The sequence below is a fragment of the Convolutriloba macropyga genome, chromosome 2, assembly GCF_964194025.1.
Source record: "Convolutriloba macropyga chromosome 2, txConMacr16.3, whole genome shotgun sequence".
In the NCBI taxonomy this organism is placed as follows: domain Eukaryota; kingdom Metazoa; phylum Xenacoelomorpha; order Acoela; family Convolutidae; genus Convolutriloba; species Convolutriloba macropyga.
Genome location: NC_134469.1, coordinates 79,114,908 through 79,134,299, shown reverse-complemented (window position 1 = coordinate 79,134,299; position 19,392 = coordinate 79,114,908). Strand labels below are relative to the sequence as shown.

The following is a 19,392-nucleotide window of genomic DNA, read 5'->3' as shown; positions in this document are numbered from 1 at the left end:
GGAGAAGCGTTTTGAATATTTTCTTTTCAATTTTGACAGTTTTATACCTAATTTGCAGCAATTGCGTAACAAATTGTTTCTAACCCATTATTGATTTTTGGTTTTTACCTAGTAGAGATTTAAAAAGTATATTTTTTTCAGAAAAATTTTTACTCATAAATTTGAATTTATTTGAAGCGTGAAAACGTAAGAAACTTTTAAAATTTTGCTATATTTAAACATCCATTTTTTTTCTAAAAAATCAAATAAATGGATAATCGATCCAGCAAATCTCCCCGTACAGACTATTCATCGCCCAAAATTGGCTTGCCAAAAAAACTTTGACTTGTGTAAAATTCTTAAACCTCATTCCACTGCGGGTTGAAACAAGAAAACAGAGTCTGAAAATAATTCTGTTAACAAATATCAGATGCTTTGAAAGTATATTCAAAAAACTTTTATTGTTGAAATTGGTGATTAGTGTTAACCTGCATCACAATTGTCCATGATAATAATTAATTATTGCTTAAACTTTCTCAATGACAAAATTGCTTGTAGCGACTATACTAATAATGATTTTGGTTCCTGCGTAATCGCAGCGAAACAGCATTAGGCTACTGCGGCCTGTTCTCAGCTGTTCTTTTTCTTATTATTCCCCACATTTCAGACTGTTCCTTTTATGAGCAGCATTGCTCTTTTTTGGTGACTGTGGCCACTTTTTGCGTCGGAAACTTTCACATGGTACCATCATTGCAGCCAACATTGGTCAATGATGGTACCACGCTTATAACTACTCTGAAATTTGTCTAATAAACCACGGGCAGTATTTAAAAAAGCATATTGTGTTGCTGCCAAATGAAATAGACACTGTGTTTACAAACAACTGATGCTAAATTGTATAACTCATCAAAATTTCCCCGAACAATTTTTCTTCCAAATCATTTAAAATGACATTCAAAGTTTTGTTCAATTTGCTTTGGTTCTCATTTGACGACTGCTGTTAAAGGAAAAAAAAGAAAACAAACCACTACTAAATGAACAAACCAATGACAATTGAACAAAAGCTGCCATCAAGCCCTCGATCGCTTGCCGATCACTGTAGCAAATTTTCTTGTGAGCACAACACGCTTCAGCCTATTTGCTCAGTTTTGATTCAAAGTCGATAACTGCCTTATTTATAACGGGATGCCTCATAAAAATTCATCGCGGCGTGTTACATTTTTTTAATTGATGTTTTTTTCAAAAAAAAACTAGCCCACAATTTTCCCTCGGCAACTCAGATATTTTTTAAAGTTTTTTAAATTAACTGATTTAGTTTTCAAACGTTTTCTAGAACCCGAGAGCTCACATCTTTATTTTTTTGTTCATATACATTCATAAGTATATAGAAATATACACAATAAATTATATTCTGAAACAGGAATTAAGATAAATTGATCTTTTTAGCAGTTCTGGAATGCTTAACGCGACGTCCTATCCCTTTAACTCGTCAAAAGTAAGCATAGATAGGGGGAGTGTGGACCGGCTGCCCATTCCAGTGCACCTGGTGAGCTTGAACCCGACCCAGACATTCGATCAGCATTTATACAAAGTCAGATGGATACCCACACTGGGAGAACAGGGTTAGTGTGGTCCACGTGAATACAACATTGCGCTTAAATTTGGCTCAAATAAACTTATGAGATGAGCGGACAGGTTATAATAGTAAGAACTTATCAGCCTAGGTCGATCATTTCTGATTAGACCGTACCAGTCGAAAATCACTTATAATCAGAAAAGATCCAGACTTTTATCTAGACTTCCCTGCGACCCTGGTCCATACATATTTCAGCCCGTTATACATAATATCATGATCTCGTAACCACTTCACATGAGACCCTGAGGTCGAAGTTTAAATACAGTGTATGAACTTAATAAGACGCGCTATATCTAGTTAATAAATAAAACTTTTCTCAGTATTTTTTAAAAATCGAACTCAGGATAATAATTAAAAATTTTTTAATAAAAAAATTGACCTCTGGATAAAAATTTAAAAAACACCATATAAAATATTTAATTTTTTTTATAAATTTTTCTCAATTCTGATTTTCTATTTTCTTATTTTTTTCTTCAGGTTGCCTCTCTTTTGTCGCTAACGCAATTAAATAAATTTTTTCTTCTGCTGTTTGATAAACCTGAAGTCCGCTGAGAATATCATTTTTTCGTGCGCTCAAATTTCATACAATCGGTACCTGCTGTGACACTGTTTTCGAGCGTTCAAAACAACTTATGATCAGGCATTTCTGCGCTCAATGTCATCATTTATCAGACGAGTAGTATTTGTCTCTGATTTGACCATCATATTTTTGCATTATCATGAAAACCAACCCCAAACCAGAAGCCATATTTGGAGCAACGAACTTCTAATTATTTAGTCTGGAGCGGTATATCTTTATCCATTTCTCGGAAACGCTATATCTTCATAGAGAAGTTTTTGAAAATTATCTCTAAAATTCTGTCTCATAGATATCAAAAGTGAGTTCATCGAGTACCGAGCAAATTAGTCTGCCCAATTTTTGAAGCCTCAAGAATACACCACTTGAATTTAATTGTTTGTTTAACTCGATATTAGATCTTCTAGAAACCCCCCCCCCCCCCCCCCTCAATCATTTGTATTCAGTGAGACAAAATAGCTCAAAGACAAGGCAATTGCGTTTCTTAATTGCTCTCGAACGAAATTTGAAACAATTATCGGGAACGTGTCTTTTTATGCGAAGTTTTGGTTGACCTTTTCCTTCCAGAGCATTTTTCAATTTCACTTTTTGAGTGACTTTCTCAAACTTGACTTTTTGTTTCTTTGAGTGATTTGAAGTGCGATATCTAAGCATAAACTAAGGACCGAAAAATTATGTTGACTTTACTCAACTTTAACATTCGTTTGGCGTCTACAGTTACCCCTAAAGTATCTTCAATTTAATCAACATGGACTCAATTTTCATAATAGTAAGCTGGGAATTTATAATGCTAAACTGAAAACTGATATTAAAACTTTATATAATGATGAAAACGATTCACAAATACACATTGCAGAACGTGTGTTCATGTTCAGACTTTCGTGCGTATTTTTTGCTTCCAGACTGAGGTATCTTTGAACGCGTTACACCACCCCCACGTGCGTTGATGTTCGGTCTGCGCTTGGTTCCGTCTGGGACTTCGTCCTGCCTCCGAGTTATGCAGGAAACATGACAATATAAAGTTATTTATGTTAACTTGGAATTTGTAAACCTTTTTGCAATTAAAATTTTTTAGAAATTAGAAATTTAGAAATTTTTAGAGATTAGAAACGAAGATTAGAATTTTTTGATCAAAAAATGTTGTTTTGAATTTTGATACTCACCTTTGTTTGAATTTTATTAGTCCTCTCGAATTTAATTTTCATGGAATCAAAATGTTGAATTAGATCAAATAGTCGATTAACTAAAAATAAGTATTAGCTTAGCCATAAGAGAGCGTTACCGGACATTTCTTAGGTTTAAATACCAAACATACTGACAATTTCTTTTATTTAAAAAGCAAAAATTCCGACGACACAGAAGAAAAAATATAAGGGCTTTTGTCTAACTTTGACCAAACATAACGACGATTTTCTTACGTTCAAAAACAACTATTTCCAGGCTAGGGAAATCATATTATCCTAATTCTACTCCACGTCATGTATATGATTTGAACAAAATACCCATTGCCAATATACCCAATGTGACAAAAGATCAAAATATACCCAACATTTTACGGTTTGTGGTGTTTTCCCCGTTTCTCCTGGACAAAATAAGCTCCCGTATTTAAAGAACAGTCAAGACCCTAAAATGGTACAATAGGACCCAAACATGCGGTAACTACCTCCCTCAGACTTTGGTTCAATCGAAAAGTTATAAAAGCGTGTTTATGTTTTTGACTCGCTTAGAACCAATCAACCAGTCAACCTATGATTAGCATTGGCCTTTTTTGGCTTCTGGGAGCGTTTTGGGCTCTTTCATGGAAATTTACTTGTTTTTGAATACCCGGGTTGTTATACCCGGATAAAGTTATAAAATTACAACTTCATATTATGGCGTCAATGAAAAGTTGTAGTCATAGAACATTCATAAAAGGGAGTTCTATGAAATTAAATTTTTATTAAAACTTTTAATACATCATGAAAAGGAGAGAAAAAATATGTTTCAAAAAAATTAAACTAAAAAAAATGAAAAATTGAGTTTTAAGATCATCTATCAATTATAATTAGTTTTTTGCATCAGGAGATTTGGCGTCTAACGAAGATGTGAATGGGGGTTGGGGTGGTCCGCACATGCCACTGGTGTTCTATTCCCAAGAGCAGACTCCCTACTTCTTGCCCAACTACTCTTTAAAGCAGTGGAAAGAGATAGTAATACAGCTCAACACCTACACCACCAATCGGGTCAGTATCTTCCAATCTAAGAGTGCAAAGTGGTGATGGTGGTAGGGGGGGGGGGGGGGGGGTACGTCCAAAATTTCAGAGAATTGAAACACGCAAGAACAAATGCAAGTCTCGAGAGGCATCTTGCGACTGTGGTAGTTTGGAAATAACAGTGTTATACTATTGTTCTCGCACCTATCCTAAACCCGGGAAACATCCAAAATTCCAAAATTGACTCACCCCCACCCCCCCCCCCCCAAAAAAAAAACTTTATCCAAAGACACATACGGCCAGCAGCCTACCAAAAAGTGTCAAGATATCTAAAAAATGTTCCTATGGTGTTGGTTTTGATCTAATTGAGAAAAGATTTCTTCCTCCATCAGTTAAATATTTTTTTCATATTTATATATAGCTGTTTTCATTAACTAGTTGTTCCATCAGACAACGGCTTACTCGCCATTTGGGTTCTCGTGATGTTCCAGTCGGTTTCAAGCAAATTTCTTTAATATGTGTTTTTAGAAAAAAATCGACACTTCAGATCCCTTGAAATTGTCGTTTTATCCAACAAGAGCCAGCACCCTTATCAGTAGGCGTTGTAAATTTTAATAACCAATTATATTTTTTATTAGAGTATGATTTATTTTAATCTATTGTTGATAATTGTAATCCAAATTGTACAATCTTGCCGTTTCAACGGTTCTCATTCTTTTTTAACTTAGGTTTATTTACCACATTATTGTTTAACACCGTATATTTTTATCCATCAGTTATTTAATCCCAGAATTTGTTTATTGATCCCAGATTTTAATTATTGACCCCAAAAAGGGTTTAATACCGATTTTTTAAAGATCTATTTCTATGTCCAAATGAACGATAGTGGGGCAGAACTAAAGTAAAAAGAAGTAAAAGACACAAAACTACTCAACGTCTAATTTGCGGCGCTAAATAGCTTCCGTTTGTTAAAAACAAAAAATAAATGACAGGGCGGTTTTTTAACTCTACGTTTTCGATCAAAAAAGAGCGCATGACAAATATGGTTTTATTATGTTGCGTTTTGATCCAAATTGAAAAAAAGTTGAAAAGCTCACTCGGTTAAAAAGACAACCAAACTTGTACTTTCCATATTGAAGCGATCTATGCTGAAATAAAAACCTACTTTTAGAGCATATAAAAAAATAAGAAAATCGATGCGCTATTTAACCGTTCATTTAATAGAGAATTTACCTTAATCAGGATCGGCATTTTTGGTAGAAGCTATGCCGTGCAAATTTTATGTCTGAACGTTGCAACACTGTGTTCCCAATTGGGGATCATATCAGATTTTTAACGCCCGGGATCAATGCCCCTAATTAGTTAAAAAACGACATCTTGACCTAACTCCATGTGGAAAACGAAACTCATGGCTTTTTGTTTTCTACTACCAATATTTTTTGTAGACTCAAAATAGGCCGATATCATGCTCTTTCAAGATGCAATAAAAACAATGTTTTCAGGTTCCATTTACTTCACTATTCCTTTAAATAGCCCTACTAGGGACTAGATGAAATAATTAATGCACTAATGCTTATTATTTTGGGTTTAGTAATAGAATCTTCAGGTTTATTCCCTTTACAATAATTAACGTGAAATGACCGAGGTGTGAAAAAGTTTTTCCTCACCCAAGAATCATTTTACACGCATTGTAGTCTCTTAGTGAATCTCATCAGATTTGATTTAGGAGTAATTATTTTCAATTACAAGAAAAATAAAATTCATGTTAAACAATGTAGAGTGTTTGGTTAATAGCAATTGGGGTTAATTTATTGCAGTGTTATATGTTATAGGGGCTACAAAATTGGGGTCGAGTGATGGTGGTTTAAAAGAATAGGGGTGAAAAACCACGACACATGTTGTCGCCATATTCGACACTTTAAATCCGTCTATCGTTGAATTATGGTAACTTCTTTGGAATTAAAGAGATATATTTTCCCAAGTGGTCCACTTCAGTTGAAGTTTTTTGTGTTTGTGTTTTTTCTGTTTTAAAGCATCAAATTTTTTTTCATGAGTCAAGGCATTTTAAGAAATTTTCCTGATTTATATTGCTAAGGTACGGTCAAAGATAATGCAAGAATTTTTGGCTTATCATGTGTCTAGAACGATGAAAACATTGCAAAATGTATCGGAACCTGGCATGACATGGCAATCTGATTTCAGTTTAATTTCATTGGCTAGCTTTTTTGGGAGAAAAGGCTAGCAGTTGGCATTTGAGAAAATTTATCTTCAAGATTAATTCTTGAGTTTTAATAGATCACAGAATGAATACAATTGGTAACATTAAAGGTGTCAATTAAATTGTTGCTAAAGTTAGTCCCGCAAAGGTTCAACACTATAAAACACTTCAAAGATCAAAGTTAGAGTTTATACCAATCACATATTAGCGTTTCGATGTTCTTACGCATGTCGAGACTTTTTGGACGTTTGAGTGCGTTGCAACTTTATTGGGCTTACTATACGACAATTAGATGCTTTTCATGATCAAGTTCGCGGTAGTTTTGCTATCTGAGCTCATATTTGGAGTTTAAGTGCGCAGGTGAATTTCAGGAAGCCACAGCTACTTTCTAACATAACATTTTGTCTAGTTGTCATAATGACTTCTGAACATCAAGACACCTTGTGATCCTGGGCTAACTTTTTAGAAAAATAGCAATGAAAATAAACGATGTTAATCCAATCTGAGTACAATTATATTAGCAAAATTGGTTTGAATGTTTGTCCACATAATCTCTGAATTGAAGCCAGCTTAATTGGCCTCGTAAAATAAGAAAACTTCGAGTAGAGATCTCGTTATGTCATTGCACATTTTTTTCTTGGACAAATATTTTAATAGCTACAAAACAAAATCTAAAAAGTATTTACATTTTTTCCAACGTTCTCCTTCGTCTACTTCGAATGTCCTTTTAATTTGGTTAAAATGACACCTGATTGCGTTGATTTAACCATTAGCATAAAAACGCAATTCATAAAGAACAAAGTGAGTAGTGTTTAATTTTATACAGTTTGTCAAAAAGTTCAATTTTTGTTTGCAAAAATTAAATTCAGAGAGCTACAATTATGTTTTTTGCTGCATTGTAAACTTCTAAAAGTAATGTCTACTTAGCATCAAAGAAAACACAATTGATGAGGAAAAAAGTGAGTAGTTTTTAGTTTTATACAATTTCTCGAAAAATGCATTAATTAAGTTCAGAGAGCTCCAATTATATTTTTCCGTTGCAATGTAATTTTAAATAGTAATGTATACAACAGGTACCACTATTGGTCTGATCAGTTGCTCAAATTGAACTCTGCAAATAAACTGCACATTTTTTGAATAGAATTTTTTTTCATAAATTTTCATTTGAACTCTTTTCATTGGGAATTAATTTTTTAAAAAACCCGATGAAGGATAAACTTTCAATAAAGTGCAATAGTTAAGAATCCCGCAATCTTTTAAAAAAAATTATAAGCAATGCAATCAATAATTAATGCAAGGGCATGAAAACTTTGGGCAAAATGTGAAGTTGCAGTATTTGAAAAAATAATGAAGAAAAAACGATTATCTTCCAATAGATTATAACTTTACTTGTCAATCAAGGGAACTGAACTGCCAAAAATACAAATTGCACTCGAACAAACCTTGAAGTGCAAATTTTTTTTTCGTGGGAAGCTAAGTGTGAAAATCATTTGAAAAAAGAATTTGACTCAACAGGTAAATTTATTCATAATTTAGATAATAAGCATAATCACTATGATAGTATCCTGTCTCAAAAGTTTGAAAACAATACTGTTTTTTGTCGATTTGGTATTGGTTAAATTTTAGCTAGTAGCTTTGCAAAAAAACAGTGCAGCTGCGCAAATTTCTCAGCCTCATTTCATTCAGGTTCTGAGGTATGTCAAAGTTTGAAAATTGTTTCAACCGTCACTCGATGTTTTGGCCTCAGCCTACGAATTTCATATTTGATCAGAACAAATTAAAATAATCGATGGATAATTTTTGCTCGTAACACAAGAATTCAAGCAAAAAAAAATTTCGGTTTTGACAGTACTATAGAACCCCAATTTTAAAATTATTCGGGAGAAAACAGTAAATTGTCTTTTATGCGTCCGGTGAAAAATTTTTTTAAACTTTTTCATTGACCGAAGCCGGAGGTTCGCAAGTCGAGTGACCATTGAATGAAAAGTAGAACTGATACGGTTTTTCTTCCTCAAACTGATCTCGCTTCAGTTTATTAAGATTTATCTATTTTGCTATTAACTTCATTTACATTTTCGAATGTTTTAAGGCTGCTTCAATGTTTTCATTTTATTTCTTATTTCCTGGTTTTAATTGAAATAGCGTCCAGACTTCTTGGAGAAAATTGCGAAGTAAAAATTGCTGCCAAAGATTGTTTTTATTAAACACAGATTCGTTTTTCCGTTCTGCGAAATCTGGTGACTGAGAATCTTACGTCAATTGACTTACTGGACTTTGATAAGTCGAAAACTTCAACCCCAATTGATTTTGATTTCTGGATTACATTTTTGCCCTGAAATTTGTCTGCGACCTCAGAAAAGTACAAAAAAACAACCAAAACGTATAAGAAAGATCCACAATCATTGATTTCAGAAGGCAAATTTCATGACTCTTTTTCAGAAACCGACAATGACAACGCTTTCTTCACAATAAAAACCCATAAAACAGACAAAAAGTATTGTTTTTTTGTTTTTGACATTTTTGCATTTGATAAATTGTTCTATTAAGAACCCCGGTAGGGTATCTTGGTGAAAACGATGTTATGATACGTGAGAACAAAACCTCGAATTATTTTTTCAAGTTTTGTTTCAGGTTTTGTCTGATGTGCGAACTCGCTACTCGTTGCTGTACAGTGCCTACATTCTTGTCCAGTTAGTTTCATTATGTTATAACATTTATTCCAATAATTTACCAATATTATTAATATTTACCAATAGTATTCCAATATTTTACAATTGACCCCACCCCCAACTTAGTGGGTTGACCCAGCATATATCTATTAAATCCCCGCGGGTACACGCCAATTTTTACTTATACTGATGTGCTATATAGCATAACACATAATTTGTAAGTGGGGTAAGAAAAAACACAGGTGTGGGGGACGGGGCAAGTAGATCAAACAATATTTCAAACACTCACTTGTAAGATATAAACTGCAAAATCTCTGCTGTTCCAGATTCTAGAGTTCAGAAATTTAAAACCTGAAAAATTTTCTAAAGTTTTCGGAGTTTCTAGCGAAGTTACGTTCGCGCGATTTTCAATCTTTGTAGAATTGCAGTTTGGGTGATTGTGTTTGTGCAGGAACAACCGACTGCCTACACATATCCTCCTGAGTCTCATAAACTACTGCAGTGGAGCTCCTCTTCCATCATCTTCTTCGCATTCCCAGTCACTAACTTCATCTTCATCATCATATTCTTCTTCCTCTTCCTCATCAGCAAAACGTCCAGGGACTCCTGGGGGTGGGGGAGGGGGTGGAAGTGGCTTTGGAGATGGTGGAGTCATCACAGAGGAACACCCTCTAATTTGGGAGCTTATCAGTGACGTCACAGAATTCACACTTAGCATATTCCACTCTACCTTGCCAAACCAGCTCAGGGTACAAATACATGTATAAGTATTGTGTCCCATATCTTCCCCCCCCCACCCCCTGTTAACCCTTCTGTCATTTCAACTCGATGTTGATTCTTTGTTTAATTGAGACAAATAACATACAAAATTATTATTTGTAGAATTTGAAGACAGAGTTTTGGGGTGATAAGTTCGGGAACTTAACTGATGTAGGGGTGAAAAGATGGTATTAAATATGGGGAATATCTGAAAAGGGGAGTAACTGACACGGGGTGAAAAGAAAGGGTCTAGGAAATAAACCCCCACGGAAAAAAAACCCCACTTAACTTTAGATAGGAAATAAACCCCCACGGAAAATAACCCCCACGGAAATAAACCCCCATTTTAAAATTGAATTTTGGTTCTGATAGTTTGTTCGGTTGTGATAGTTTCATATCAAGTCCCACGGACCACTGAGGCATGGCCATGGCCCGCAAGGCATGGCCAAAGGCGCTAAATGCGCAGTTCTTTAATAGTAAAGTGGGGGTTTATTTCGGTGGGGGTTTATTTCTGTGGGGGTTTATTTCCGTGGGGGTTTATTTCTGTGGGGGTTTATTTCCGTGGGGGTTTATTTCTGTGGGGGTTTATTTCCGTGGGGGTTTATTTCTGTGGGGGTTTATTTCCGTGGGGGTTTATTTCCGTGGGGGTTTATTTCTGTGGGGGTTTATTTCCGTGGGGGTTTATTTCCGTGGGGGTTTATTTCCGTGGGGGTTTATTTCTGTGGGGGTTTATTTCCGTGGGGGTTTATTTCTGTGGGGGTTTATTTCCGTGGGGGTTTATTTCCTATCTAAAATGAAGTGGGTTTTTTTCGTGTGGGTATCTTTCCGCAACCGGAAAAGAAACCGTGTAAGTTTAAGTACAATACTTTTGTTTCATGCGCAGGTTGACCCGGGCCGAGGATTTTCCCCGAAAACAACGGGGAAAAGAGTGTAAAGAGTGTAAAAATCAGTCCACCCTAAATAACACCCTTTTCAAAGAGTGTAAGAAGAGTGGAGAAAAGAGTGTAAAAACAGAGTAATTTTTAAATATTACACTCTTACACTCTTTTCCCCGATAAATGGGAGTTGAATTTGCATTAAACTGTAATCCCGGCTAATTAGGGGCGGATTAAGTGTGAAACCTCGGCCCAGGGAAGTCCTTGTTCACAATAACGTAGATAATATCCATACAGGCCAGAAATACTTAGGCAGCCATAAAGAACCTAATCAACAACACCTCAGTTCATTCGAATTTTTTGTTTGTTCATGCGATCCTTCGAAACTCTACACAAATACAATAAACGCCATAAATTAGTGTAACTGATTTTGTGAGAGATCCGCTGAATGTGTGAAAATTATGTACTAAATGTGTATAATGTCTTGATTTTTAAGTGCTAGGTGATAAAAAAATGTTTCAACACTTTTCAACCCATTTTTTACAACAATTTGGCACATTTTCTTCAATACATTCCTTACATTTCTTACAATCAGTACAAAATCCACCGCTTCACCCGCAATCCACCATAAATTCACCGCTTTCAGTACATTTCCTACAAAATTTTTTTCTTAAAAACGGCGTGGGGTGTGGGTGCATACCATGCTGGGAGGGTACAAACGGAAAATATCCGAAATTCGTCACTTGTTTATTGGTATCTGTTGTTTTCAGTGGTTCCTCCGATCGATTTGGTCCGCAATTTACCAAAATTGTGACAGAATCATCATTGACGAGGCAGCATCTAAATCAGCTGACCTTTACAAACGGTAAGTCATCAATAGCCGCCGTCTTCTAAAGGGGCTATAATTGCACTCCTACGACTCGAAGAGGAGTGTTTATTTTATAGAAGTTTTTACGACTCGAAGAGGAGTATTATTTTACAGACGTTTTTACGACTGGAAGGGGAGTACTGGTATTCCACGGGTCTTTTTTACAACTCGAAGAGGATTGTTGGTTTTATACAGGTTTTTTTTAGCTGAAGTAAGTTTGTTCATGACGTGAACTTCGAAGTCTTTCTTTCCGTACATTGACTTCTGCTTTCGCACGTTGGGTATTAACAATTAGTGTGCGCACTGTGTTTCTAATGTTCATTAGTTAGTAACTTCTGGTATTTTTCAGAATGAAAAAAATCATTTTGATAAGTTTTGATCACATAACAGTCTCCAATTCCGTGCCAAAACTACTCTATCCCCTCCCACCTACCTTGTATTCCTACCCCCACCCCCCCCCCCCCGTACCTTGCCTCCCCCACCTCGTGCTTACTTTAAGATCTGTTCACAGAATTAGAATTTGATAAACTTTGAAATCAAATTTGAGTGGTGATTTTGGTCACGCCAGTACAAAAAGTGCAACGACAAAAAAAGGGTTTTGTGGCTTGAATTTTTTGCACTAATGATTTTGTAAAAAAGCAGATTACTTAGCAAATAAGGTTCAGATAATTAATTTGAAACTTGGCCAGCCATCCATCTTGTAGAACTTTGCGCAAACAATGAATTTTGGTAACAAAAATATCCGATAAAATCAAATTATAGCAATAATGACATTCAATTTGCTTAAATTGGATAAAAGTTTGAATCTGTCGATTCAAATTGTCTTTTTTAAGAAAGCAGTCAGTTTTTTGAAACGAAATTTACAGACTTTGTTCTTAAAAGTTGTCCCAGCTATACCACTTTTAATCGGGCTTCTTTTACACAGTCCGGGATAGCCATTGAGCCGGTAGTATAAGGATTTTAAAAATTAAATTGAAAACACCCCCAAAAAATGTAGTGTTTCGCAATTTCAACCGCATTAATTAAATGGATGCCAAAGGAATTAATAAATGATTTTGCTTCCTGCTACCTACATTCTAAATGTTGCTTCACATATCTCGTATTTTTTTTATAAAAGCAAAAGTTTTTTTGTTTGTGGACCTATTAGAGTTAATTTTTTTGGCAAAATGAATAAAAAGGAAGAAAATTGTGTCAAAATCAGACTTTTTTGGTATTTTTTGATGAAGTCAATTTTGCCTATAAAAAAGATTCTTGCCGTTCAATCGATCTCCGATGTTGAAGCAAAAATTGTTTCTTCATTTTCAATTACGGTTTCTTTCTTATTTTAATTAACCCAAAATGATTAAAAACATAAAGAAATATTTCAAAACCTTTATTGCAGCTAAAAAAATTTCATTTAAAAAAATTAATATTGAAGAAAGCGCTTCGTGAAAGAACCCGTGGAACAAAAGTGTTTTCCTGTTGAGTGGGTAAATTTTTCACAGCTTTTTAAAATTTTCATTCAAACCAGTGACTGCATTCATCATCAAACCTGGACTAAATAAATAGAAGTTTAACTATTTACAAAAGCTCTTTTCAAAGTTGTAATACACCTGGTGATAATCAGCCTAAAAGATCGTTTTCTCTGACTTCCTTGATTTGACCTGCAATTCGACCAGAACAGTTAGTTTTAACGGGGGGTGTTTCACGCTTCAACTTATTCTACAGAAAATGTAAATGTTCGAAACATCTGGAAAACCCATGAAAAAACCATAGTGCAGCTTAGCGTTACACTTTTAGTTAAAAAGCAACCTACAACAAAAGAATGTTATTTGCGAAGGCCGCTCATAAACAGAAGGTTTTTTGGTTAGCAAATATTTTTCATAACTAAATTCTCACTTTCTCTTAAAAAACAGTTAAAACAGGTAAACTCGTCACAAAACTCTTCTTAACTACTTAAAACAGGGACAATTCTTGGAAAATGCGATGAAGAGTAATAACAATGAATCATTTCACTGAGACAACAAAAGCCGAACAGGAACTGACAACGTTCTGTCCCATAGCTAAAATTGTTATTGCTGCTTTTTTCTCACTGTCACCAATCATTTTGTTGTCAGTTCCTGTGCGGCTTTTGTTGTCTCAGTGAAACCATGAGCTGAAAAATTATTTCTCTCTCTCTCTCTCTCTCTCTCTCTCTATGCGCTCCTCAATTGTTTCAGGAGATTGACACATTTAGTCTGACAAAAAGTTGCGATAAAAACGACGCTCCAAAGAATACATTACTATGGGACATAACAAATGACAGCGCCCCAATATAAAACAAATTCTTGAATCTATGAGGAAAATCAGTAGTCAAACAATAGCCCTTGCTAAACGTATTAAACGTTTTCAACTAAAAGAAAAATTATGTAAAAAACTCACGTAACGTTTTTGGACAAAAAATTACGAAAGGCATTGTGGCACATGCTCTCGGAACAGATAATACTGAAATTGTTAAACTGTGAAAAAACTTGGTTGACCTTGCCGAAATTGTAAAACAATTTTAAGGATATGCCATTTTTTACCAATTCAAAACAACTGATTATTGTTCGACAAAATTACAATAATTCAGATAAAAGTAGTGCAGTCAACTTTTATTAGGAAGTCTAGCCAATTATCTTTGCCAAAAAGCGGATCAAAATTTTTCACATAAAAATTTTGTTCACGTGGGATGGATCCCCACGTCCAACCCGACGGTTATCTTGCAAGATTTTTCATTAATAATGCAAGACCTTGCACGGCAGCTATCGGTTTTGCACGTGGCTCCCTCTCCCGTCAACAAAAAATTTTGGAAAATTATACATAATCGCCTCAGTCTTACAAAATAACCGCTGTTCGAAGGACCTTAAATTAGTCAAAACGCGCAGATCGATATATGTTGATCGCACAGAGTTGTGAGTAGCTTCTTTAGAAAAAATTGTCAAGCATAGAATATCAAAATAAACAATTTGCTTTGTCCGAGAAGTTACGGAGGTAAAAAGTTTTGTGAAGTTAACTTCACTTTCATTGTTTTGTTAACATTTTTCATATAATTATGGTATAATTAAAAGCTGTTCCAGCGTAAAATTCAAAATTAAAAAGCTTTTGTTTAATTTCATTTTTTTCGAGGAGTTATCGCGGATTGAAGTTTTGTGTGAACACGGGGTGTTTGGCTTGATTTTGTTCGGTTTTAGTGTAGTTTTTTTCAAATTTTTTCTTCAAATTATGATATTTTCTATAAAATTAATACTTCAAATGTACATTTAATGCCACAAAACGAACCAATTGTCTGTTCTCATAAGACTGAAGGCGATAAACAGACTAGTTCTGGTCTCATAGGGACGTTCACATTAAAAAAAATCGAAATCTGTTTGAGATCTTTTTTTAGAAAAGTTTACTTAAGCCACCTAGGGACTAGTCACTTTTCATATCGAAGTTCCGTTAACCACAAACCTTATTTACAGTCAAATGAACCCCAATGAACAAAAAAATTCGATTTCAAAGAATTGCTCGTGTTTTTTTAGCTTCGACTTTGAGATTTCATAATTTTTTTTCAGCTTCGACTTTGAGTTTTCATAAGTTTAAATGAAAATTTGATTTTTTTTTTGAGGATTTACTATTTTTGGAGTCCTACGGCATGAACTCATTGACTAAAGATGTAATATGTGCCGTAATGAGCTTTAAGTGAACATATCTAAAGCTGTGAGTGGACAGTTTTTGGTTGTTAAGACATTAAGAATAGTTTTTCGAAATTTTTCTTTGAACATAAACCAACCATAAACTTATTTTCGTGAACTGTAAGTCAGTATCAGTATTGACAGGACGCTCTTCTTTCTTACTTCAACCAAATTTTATCTGGTTAGTGGTTTTATCAACTAACTATTGGATATATGACTTCAATGACACAAGATCTCTAGTTAGGATTTTATCTGACTGCTTTTTGACATTGTTACTAGGTGCTTTTAAAATTTGATATTCAGTTTTTGCAGTGAAATCTTTGTTTTGGCTAATTTCGTTGTTTGTTTTTTTCTCGTAGTCTCTTAAACGGCAGATCTCGTTGATGCTGTAATGAGGCATGGCATTATGTAATTCATTTAGTGGTTTTATTGTGAACGATTTTTTTTAACTCAAATATCTATTTTTGTTCTATCGTCGTTTGGTTGAAAATTAAGTACAGAAGAGTGATAAGCGTGGGTCGCAACATCTTGTGCGAATGCACAATTTACGAGCCTCCTTGTGAGATTTGAAAGATAAAAGGAAGTTGTTGAAATGTTTGAACCAACTGTTTTGACTGAATTTTTGACTGAATCACCTTTTTTCGATTCACTTTTTTGATACTTTCAAAGAAAATGACAACAAATATAATCTTTGAACTCATACCTAATGATTTTGTTTGATATAACTCGATAGTTATCCAGATTTCATCATTCTTTTTTATACATTGACTTTTGGTTTTAATCAAATTAGCTATTTTGCTATCATTTGATATACATTTGTTCTAATGACTCAGAAGGGCTAAAAACATTTTTCTCGGTTCAATGGTGGATTTTCACAATTCAAAATTTGTACGGATTGTAATCTGTCCTTTCTTCAAAAGTTATTTTTGCTTAGCTTTTTGTGTTGATTACAGACGAGAATGATTTAAAATTAAAGCTCAATTATTGATAGGTTGAAACTGAGTAAATTTGAGGGTCAATGTACATACATTAAAGTTTCAGCGGCATACCATAGGTTTTTGGCTTCAACATAGTGTTTGAATTGAGTTCTCTGTCGAATTCTGAGTTTTTCCTTTTGGGCTTAATCTGAGTAATGTCAAGTTGAGATGGCCTCCTAATCACTTAAAAAAATCTTTATTCACTATTTTTTTGTGGGGGGAGGAACTATATACTCAAATGGGTTTTTTTGTTCAGTCGAATTTGACCGTTCGATCTATTCATCGTAGAGAAATGTGAGTGGTATCATTAAAAAACTGTTCCAGTGTAGAAAACAAAATTAAAAAGATTTTTTTAATTTCACTTTTTTTGAAGAGTTATCGAGGATTGAAGTTTTGTGTGAACACGGGATGTTTGGCATGATTTTGTTCGGTTTTAGTGTAACTTTTTTAAAAATTTTTTCTTCAAATTATGATATTTTCTATAAAAACAGTTTTTCAAATTTACATTTGATGCCACAAAATGAACCAATTTTGTGTTTCTATTAGATTGAAGGCGATAAAGAGACTAGTTCTGGTCTCATAGGTAAGTTCACTATGAATTCTGTTTGAGAGCTGTTTTTTATAGAAAAGTGTTCAGTTTTTTGTTTTTTAAGCCACCTAGAGACTAGCCAATTTTCATGTCGAGGTTCCACTAACCACAAAGCTCATTTACAATCAAATGAAGCCCAATGAATAAAAAAATTCATTTTCAAGAATTGCTTATGTTTTTTTTAGCTTCGACACTGAGTTTTCAAAAGTTTGATTTTCTTTTGAGGACTCACTATTTTTGGAGTCCTATGGCATAAACTCGTTGACTAAAGGTGCAATATGTTCCGTAATGAGCTTTAAGTGAACATATCTAATGCTGTGAGTGGAGAGTTTTTGGCTGTTAAGACATTAAGAAATTTTTTGAAATTTTTTTTTGAACAAAAACCAACCATAAACTTTTTTCGTGATTTGTAAGTCAGTCTCAGAAATGACAGGACCCTCTTCCTTCCTATTTCAACCAAATTTTATCTGGTGAGTGGTTTTATTAACTAACTATTGGATATATGATTTCAATCACACAAGATGTCAACTTTTTTAAAATTTTTGTGGTTATTTACGTATTATTGATTACTTTTGAGCCTATATCACATTACCCAATTATTGATAGCGCCCATTGGTTTAAAAAATACGTTTAGTGGATCACTGATAAAATTTTCAAAGAAAAACTTATGGTTTAAATGGCTTCGACTCTTTCTTCTTCACTTTTCTACTGAATTTTTGGTATCTGCCTGTCTTTTTTGTTGTTTTCATAGTCATAAGACTTATTGTGATGTCCTATTGACTTCCCATGATGGACAAACTTCATTGTTCGAACATCGGGTTATACTTGAGCTTAATTATTGACTTCTGTTGTAAGATATTGATTTTAATGGCTGTTAAGACTTTGAAATTATTTTTTCGAAAAATTTTCCTGAACATTAACCAGTCTTAAGCTTTTTATCCGTGAACTGTTAGTCAGTCTCAGTAGTGACAGAACCTTTTTTTTCTGCTGCAACTAAATTCATCTGGTTAGCGGTTTATCTTAAAACTATTGGTTCTATGACTTCAATGACAAGATTTCAATTTTTTTTTTAATTTTTGGATATTTTCGTGTTATTGGATACTTCTGAACTCTTATAATCTTATCCAATTAGTGATAGCTCCCATTGGCTTAAAAATTAAGCTCAGTGGATCAATGATAAAATTTCCAGAGAAAAACTTATGTTTTAAATGGCTCCGACACTTTCTTCTCGTAATTTACTAATAAACTATTGGTTTTTGCCCGTTTTTGTTGTTGTTTTCATAGTCATAAGACTTATTGTGATGCTTTATTGATTAACTATGCATAAAAATATCTTTTTCCTCCATTGGGGCATATCAGGGGTGTATTTTTTGACTTCCGTTGAAAGCTATTGATAAGTCCTTAAATTATTTTTTCGAATTTTTTTTTTAAACATTAACCAATCTTAAACTTTTTGTGATCTGTTACTCAGTCTCAGTGTTGAGAGGAACACCATTTTTCTACTGCATACAAAATTAATCTGGTTTCCGGTTCTATCTTCTACCTAATAGTTTTAAGACTTTAATGCCACGGGTTTTCATATTTTTTTAATTTTTAGATACTTTTTCTTATTTTTGGTTTCTTTTGAAATCTTATCACAATATCCTAATACTGATAGTTCCCATTGATTTAGGGAAGACGTTAAAAGAATTTCGGATTAATTTTTCATAATAGAGTTTATGATTTAAATTGCTTCGACGCTGTCTTCAGGCACTTTTCAACTGAATTTTTCGTGTTTTTGCCTGTATTTTGTTGTTTTAATAGTGTTGTAATGGTTTATTGATTAAATATGAATGGCAAACAACCTTGCGGTCCCATCAATTTGGCCTATTTACTGGCTTCCGTTGTAAGCTGTTGAATTTTATGGCGTTGATACTACGAGTTTCTTCAAAAATTTCGTTGTTCTAATGTACTTGTTCATATTTGGTGATTTTTTGAAGTTATATTGTTAAAAAAGAAGAATCCCATTGCTGTTAAAAAAACTATTTGAAAATAGAAAATTTTTGATTGAAAAGTTCTCTTTTTAATGCCGTCGACACTTTTCTGGCTCATTTTTTTTTCTTGAATTTGCTGTTTTTTCCTGTTTTTTTTTTGTTCTTTAGGTAACCGTAAATTGCTGACAGGTCGCATAAGATTGTAATTGAAGATTGAATGAATGATATTACCCAAAGTTTTTAGCGAATAGTCTTAGGTTTTATGATATAAATTTTCATTTTTTTTCAAACTTTTTAGTTTTTGTTGTCCTTTTCGTCATCTTGTAACTGATTTTCATCATTGAGAGGTCCGGTCCAATTTCGTGTATTTCAAAAAATAACATTTCTACTTATATGATTTGTCACT

The 19,392-nt window shown here is 33.9% G+C and overlaps 2 protein-coding genes across 3 annotated transcripts in view; both read left to right on the top strand.

The window, feature by feature from the left end:
- Positions 1 to 19,392, top strand: part of LOC142334765 (methylglyoxal reductase DkgA-like) — a 431,775-nt gene that overhangs the window by 260,964 nt on the left and 151,419 nt on the right. The gene's annotated exons all lie outside the window — the stretch shown is intronic.
- The window catches only part of LOC142334750 (uncharacterized), a 202,222-nt gene that overhangs the window by 161,920 nt on the left and 20,910 nt on the right, over positions 1 to 19,392 (top strand). The window contains exons 13-17 of one of the 2 annotated variants that reach the window (XM_075383018.1): positions 1,429 to 1,601; positions 4,254 to 4,414; positions 9,234 to 9,292; positions 9,723 to 10,020; positions 11,676 to 11,770. In XM_075383018.1, coding sequence (XP_075239133.1) covers positions 1,429 to 1,601; positions 4,254 to 4,414; positions 9,234 to 9,292; positions 9,723 to 10,020; positions 11,676 to 11,770 — 786 coding nt within the window. Of the gene's footprint in view, positions 1 to 1,425; positions 1,602 to 4,253; positions 4,415 to 9,233; positions 9,293 to 9,722; positions 10,021 to 11,675; positions 11,771 to 19,392 lie in introns of both variants that reach the window. The other variant, XM_075383016.1, reaches the window with a different exon arrangement.